At 45.7% G+C, this 6,748-nt stretch overlaps 1 protein-coding gene across 1 annotated transcript; it reads right to left on the minus strand.

Annotated features, from left to right (window-relative positions):
* Positions 1-4,548: 4,548 nt before the first annotated feature.
* Positions 4,549-6,014, minus strand: LOC118514014 (protein dimmed-like). Its single transcript, XM_036060483.1, has one exon. The coding sequence runs from the start codon at positions 5,658-5,660 to the stop codon at positions 4,809-4,811; it is 852 nt and encodes a 283-aa protein (XP_035916376.1). The 5' UTR covers positions 5,661-6,014; the 3' UTR covers positions 4,549-4,808.
* Between the last annotated feature and the right edge of the window lie 734 nt (positions 6,015-6,748).

Raw genomic sequence — 6,748 nt, forward strand, 5'->3', positions numbered from 1 at the left:
TATATCACATGTGATTTCTTTTTAAACGGTTATCGCTTTACGTACGCAGCCACATCGAAGAATGCAGCCAAAACAGGGGTGTATGCGTATTGCATACATTTAGGCGCAGTGACAGTAACGCAATGGAGGCGAATGGTGTTTAACCTACATATTCACAAAAACACACTTTTTAAATACCTTTTTCATCAGAATTTGATAGCAATAACTAGGGGTGTAATGTATACCTTTTTATGCTCCCATAATGAAATAATTTCCAACAGCCTGTCTTCCTAAATTGAGCGCTTGATTTGATGTCTGTGAATTGAATTTATCAACCTTCAAATCGATCGAATGATGCATCGAAAAACAATACCCGCAGACATCGGTCTCACACTAGAAACTGTGGCACTCTTTCCCCCCATAGAATGTGTACTTTTGGTTTTTCACTTTTCCCCGTGACGGCCAATCAACGGCGAATGATGACAGAAGAGTTACGGCGAATGATGATGTACTGCTCGCCCGCACACGGGGCTGTTGTTTACAAGGCGCGCGTAAAATGTTTGCGCTAACGCTTGCGGGGTTGATTGGTTGGAATCGGATTTCATTTTCCGCGGTACCACGAAAACAGGAAGCGATGAAAGGTTGTCCGTATCGATTGTAAAGTCACTTTGGGGAAGGCTTCGATACATCCATTACGTGTGCTTGCGCTGGGGTTCCGGAATTTTCACGGAAACTTTGTTGTTAATGTGATTAACATTCAACACGTGACTTCCGAAGTCTGTGTCACATGTTCTCGGGAGGAAGTTTATGGACATTGATGGACACGAATGTGTGTGGGATGTTGTGCAAATATCGTCATGACCTTGGCTTTTTACCCGGTTTCCACTGCAATCTAATCGTTTCTGGATAAAATGAAGTGTTTCAAATCAACGGGATCCAACATCGATGCGACAACATGCTGTGAGAAAATACCACAATTTTTACTGCTTGTTCCCTGTTCCGGGAAATCAAATAAAGCGATGCTTTCACTCAACATGTTGCATTTGAACATATGTTTGAGGTTAGCAACCGCAGCACAAACATTTACTTATTGCTCCTTTCCTTTCCCCTTAGCCTCCCGGCCGTTCCCTTTCTCCTCCCTTCGATCTGATCGAATTCCGAAGAGATGTATTACAAAATTTGCGAGAAGATTTAATTGCCCCGGAAAGGATCAAACCAATTTCTTCCGGGGGCCAAATGTTAGTTAAAGGCGTACAGTTGCATAACATTGCCACCATGGGCGAGTCCATTGCCCCCTCCCCCGGCATAAATCCCACAGAGAAAAATCGCACACAACTCCTGAAAAATTGTTCCCCTATTGTGTTGTGTTGTGGCGTACGTTTAATTTATGCTCTTTTGTTAGCGAGAGATAAAAAGAATTGGGGAAAAAACAGATAAGGAAAGAGGAAGAGAGAGAGAGAGAGAGCGTGCGGAAGCCGGGGTGGTTTTGTGTGAAGATAATTTGTTTCTAACACAATAGACAGATTGCAACAAACGAATGCAATAACGATGCGGATTTTTTTTTTTGCTTCAGAAAATGGTACAAGAATGGGAGCAAAAATTAAGTGCAATTAACTATTGTTGGGGCATCCTGTTTCTAAAATGTGCTGTACGCGCTGAAATTATACCATTTGCATAACGTGGGGTTTTGGGGTTGTTTTTTGTTGTTGTTTCGAATTTCGGACGATGGGACGATGGGAATTTTAAACTGTTATTTCGCTGTGGCGTAGTAGCAGTTCAGTGAACTTTAGCGTTTTGCGGAAGAGAGAAAGAGAGAGAGAGAGAGACAGTGAGAGATGAAGATAAATGTTGTTTAGGCATTTAAATGTTTCTAATCGCGGTTTTGAAACGGTCGCTGAAGTTGATGCCTTTTATGCTGATTTTTGGGTCCGTCTTAGGTTGTGTCCCTCACTGGGTAACTAATTCGCCTTACCATCCTTGATCTTAGAGATGAAAAAAAACTTTAGAAATTTCACAAATTTCAGTTGTAAAAGACTTAATAGTATAACTTGGCGTAGACCTCACCATCCTATAAGATATTGACTTCATAGTCAGTAGGTAGTCCTGAAACTATGGAAGTCGGAGGATTAGGTGCTGATTGCTAGACCACGCCATTAAAGTGATCCGGACTAGTTTAGGTTCGATTAGCCCGAGCGTCCTCTCATTTATCGGCAACCTCCTTCTCGATCACACGTATGTCCCAGCTTTGCTACTGCGAGTCCCACTTCAACTCACTATAATAATATTGACACAAGATCCCAGTAAAGCCAAGGACAAACCTAACGAACTCGTTTAACACTTTCCGATAACATAATACAGATTTCATCAGTTTGTTTTAATGGAATCACTCAATGTGCTTTTGCTAAAAATAAACAGTTCGTCAGGTGTGTTGATGGAGCAGTGTGTGACGTCAACAAGCAAACGTCTGGCTGCCTGCAGGCCAATATAGATAACGCGCATCCCTGTCAAACAACCCTTCGATGGAAATTGATATGTAATCTAGTACTCATTGACTGCGCCGGGGCTGCTTTCCTTCCTCATTCTCGCACGTGCTTCCCCAGGTTTCTGAAGGTTCCCCAACGCCCCGTTCATATCCCTTTTGACAAGGTACACAATTCTTGCGAAGTAGGCGTTGGTTTTAGAAGAAGCTTGCTTGTCACACCGCGTGTTTCGATATGTTTGCTATGATATCTACTGCGACAGTGTACATACGTCGAAGCCCAGTTTTTTAAAGCTACGAGTGGGTGGCAACATCACGCCAAAGGGGGAAGTCACTGGCTCGATGTCGCGATCTGGTCGGTGCCGGCTCTGAAACGCAAGAAAAACGTGAAGAGCATCACAAACAAATCTTCGGAATAAGTCCTCGCGAGATCGATGGTTCGAGTGGAGCAGGACTTGCGAACGAGCCGCATTCGGATGATGGCACGGTGTTTGCACTGGGTGAATAAAAGCTCTCAGAAAAGCCGATAGAGAAATATTGATTCTTTCCAATACGCGCATCACATGGGGTAGGTATGGGGCATGTTGAAATAGTTCTCGTAATCTGCCATAACAGCAGCAATCCGATTGGTCGGACGGAATAATAACACACACAAATCATCCGCTCCTCTTTCCTTTAGTTGGCAGGATAGGGTCTTGTTAAACCAGATTGGGGCGATATGGTGCTTGACTTTTTGTGCAACACTTTTTTTCCTGCTCCTGGTGAAAGTTGTGATGAAAATCTTTTATACCGGGAAACGCAACAAAGCTAGAAGTGATGCTTTCTGTCACGGTAAACCCTCCAGGATATTCAAGACATTCTTAATATCTCAAAAAATTTAAAATTTGGTTGATTTTGATTGCAAAACTCGGGCTTTAAAATAATTGTAACTTCAGGCTCTAACCGTGAGATTTGAAGCACGAAAAGGCCGAAAACCACTTCTAAAGTTCTCATTCGCCAATAGCCTGTAAGTAGCCTTATTTTCCCGAAAATATCTACAAATCCCCCAACTCCTAATCCTTTCAAACACTCTCTCTCTCTCTTCCACTTTCGCCCAAATACCTCTCGAGCATTTGTTACATTCCAAACCAAAGCCCCGGTCCGGGCCTTGAAGACGAAGGAGGAGAAATTGCTCAATCTTGTTGCTGCCCAAGACACGCGGTTCAGTTCAAACAACTCTTCCCCGGTGCAAGTGTTATTGAAATTCCTCGCATTTCCTTCAACCGTCAGCGGCCCGGGCCGGTGGAATGATGCGGCTAAAAACAGAACGCCCTCGTCCAGGTCCAGGCCGAGGGGACGACAGCGCAAAGCGGAACAACAAAACACCCGATCACAACTTCCGCTCCGGTGGCCATGTACTTCCGAAAAATACATTCCATGGGAACACCGCGGAACCATACCGCTACGGCGAGACGCTGGACCGTATGGGACGATATCGAAGGGTCAACAATAATGGCTGCAGGCTACGAGTGCCAGTACGCTACAAGCCAAGCTTAAAACTCCCACCGCCCTACCACCGGCACATATAGAACTGGACGCAAACAAACGTCAGAATCAATATCCGGAACTTGCTCGCGGTGTCTGTGGGTGCTCTGGACGTGCTGAACGAGGCCAATTCCATGCGGCGCTGGAATTGGCTGGAATGTGGATATCGATCGTGAGGTGCGAGTTTTGTTACTTATCTTCCGGATATGAGCTGATTGAATGTTACAGCTCCTATCCAGTGGGAACGACGCACCGTCCAGTACGGATGTGGGAGCTTTTTTCAATTAACAGTACCGAAACCCTAAAGTCGGTTAGCTAATTTCGAGAGCAAGGGCCCCCATTGCCGTCATTGTAGGGGAAGTAGAGAAATTAATATTTGCGACGTGATTCATGGTTCGGCTGTAAATCTCTAAACGGAATAGATGAGTACAGGAATTTATAACAGTGCTATTCAAATGTTTCAAATTCAAAAATAAAATGACATTTAACTCCATAGACTACTTGATTGTCATAATTGAAGCTAATGAATGTGAAAATCGTCTGCCTTATTTTCTTCTCGGTCTGCTTTATTTTTATTAATATCTGTTCACACACATGCTTCTTACTTTATCTAATATACAATATCGCTGAATTCCATTTGGAAAGCATAAAGACAAAACAAACGCTTAGGACTAGAACGCGCTCCCTTCCATCTCGCACTGTCTCGCGAGCAGACTTCACGATCACTAAAACTGGAACGTATTTTCGTGAACGTTTAACAATATCACTTGTACTTTTATACACTTCTGAAGCAACATTAATCGGATCCGATCGAAATGACTGCCAGTTACGCGTATCCAATGTCCAGGAATCGATCGTCCAGGGACTCTTCGTCCCTCAGCAGCATCTCGTGTGCATTGCTATCGTTCTGGCGGCCATTTTCACTGCTACTATTGTTGTTCGTATCATTAGCCCCAGAGTCCAGACTATCGAAGAGACTATACGTGGTCGCATCGGCTCCCCGTTCCAGCAGATCACTCAACGCATTGATGTACGTTTGAGCCATCTGCAGCGTTTCAAACTTGGACAGCTTGTGATCCGGACCGAGGGAGGGAACGATTTCCCGCAATCGGTCAAACGCTACGTTCAGGCTGTTCATACGCTTCCGCTCACGAGCATTCGCTGCCAGACGACGCTCTTTCAGTACCGTTGGACTCGGCGGAGTACAATCCTTCTTGCGATCCTTGCCACCCAACGATGAGATGGATCTGCGCGTTTTATGGAGCCGCCGTGAGCTAGCAGGAGGAGATATTGGTGTGGAGCAAGACTTGAGCTCTTTTCCACAACTTGGCACTTGGGTTGGGTAGAGGGAGCTGGGAAGAGTTTGTCTGGAGAAATCCGCACCTTCCCCTGTGCTGTGAGTTGCACCGGGACCGAAGATCTGAAGATCCGTGGAGTCTATCTGCACGAACGATTCACCATCGAACATAACGTCGGCGAAGGACAGTCCAAAGTTGGTGTGGCTTAGCTCAGGTCCCGATGCCGAAGGACTCGTCCCGGGAGACGATGCACTGTAGCTGCTTCGGCACAGGGAAGTATCAGGCGTTGGATAATGATGGGTCAGATACGTAGAGCCGGTAGTCGTATCGATCGTGCTGTACGCGCCCAGCCTATCGATCCCAAGCGTGTAGTGCTCCATCTCGTCTGTCAGTAATTAATCCGCTGCTTCTCCACAGAACACGCACAACTTCCGCACTGAGCTTCAAAAGCTTGGATCTGCACCGACCGATGGACACGAGTGAACTGCGTCGGTATGTTGACCCGACAGGAAACAGTGCGAGGATCGTCCCTGCGGACAGGATCGCTTCTCTATCATGAGCCCTCGTACCGCTGAAAGGGGGATCTTTGTTTTTCACCCCTCTAGCACAACCCAACTGGCCTCTGACTGTCGGTAGGACACACATGTTCAATTTAACCACAAAGCGTATGGCAGCTAAAGAGCGAGAGAGCACGCGATCGACATTCCTTCCGGCATGCGTAATGTGTGCAAGCGGAAGAACATCAGGCCCTCGCACGTGCCGGAAAGTGGACACTGAAAAGGGACGAATGAGTGATGAAGGAAGAAGGATAGAGAGGAGCAAAATTACGGCAAAGTTGAGTTGAGGAGGATCGGAAGCTAAATTAATGCTTTAAAGACAGCGAATTGACCGTGGAGAGATATTATTGGGTTTTGAACTTAAGGACATAGTTGTAAACAGGCTCTGTTTGGGAGTGATTTGGAGTCATATTTCTGTACATTAAATCACTTAAATCAGTATGTACCGCTTCTCTAGTAAGATCAAAGTCCGTGCAGGAGAGCACATTAGCATTCTGGCAACGAAATCCGTACCGCGCTTTGAGCGTCTTCCCAACGGATAAACGGATTATTATCGGGCTCGGCCCAGTTTTCCATCCCATCCCATTTTTTTGTTTTGCTCCCACACCGGTAATTGGTTTATCCATTCGCTCATTAATGAACCGTAACGTGCAGCACAAACATTTCCGCACGGCCGATCTGCGCAGCGCCACACCAATTTTAATCTCGGACATTAACTTTGTGCGATGTCCTGCGAGGGAACCGACAGAAAGATGGTTGGATGGTGAGACCGTTGTCAGCTGCGTCAGGGAAAGAAAAAGGCAAGACTTTCCCCGCGAAGTGGAGGCGTGTAAAAGATGTCTCCGGCATTCCGGGAGACATTCAACAGATAATCGCATTATGTTTGTGTTGGTCGGGAAAACGTTCGTCTT

Source organism: Anopheles stephensi, chromosome 3 (assembly GCF_013141755.1).
Source record: "Anopheles stephensi strain Indian chromosome 3, UCI_ANSTEP_V1.0, whole genome shotgun sequence".
Lineage (NCBI taxonomy): Eukaryota > Metazoa > Arthropoda > Insecta > Diptera > Culicidae > Anopheles > Anopheles stephensi.

What these genes read in the sequence shown, in the direction of transcription:
- LOC118514014 (XM_036060483.1), bottom strand. Translation starts at nt 5,660, where the DNA reads ATGGAGCACTACACGCTTGGGATCGATAGGCTGGGCGCGTACAGCACG.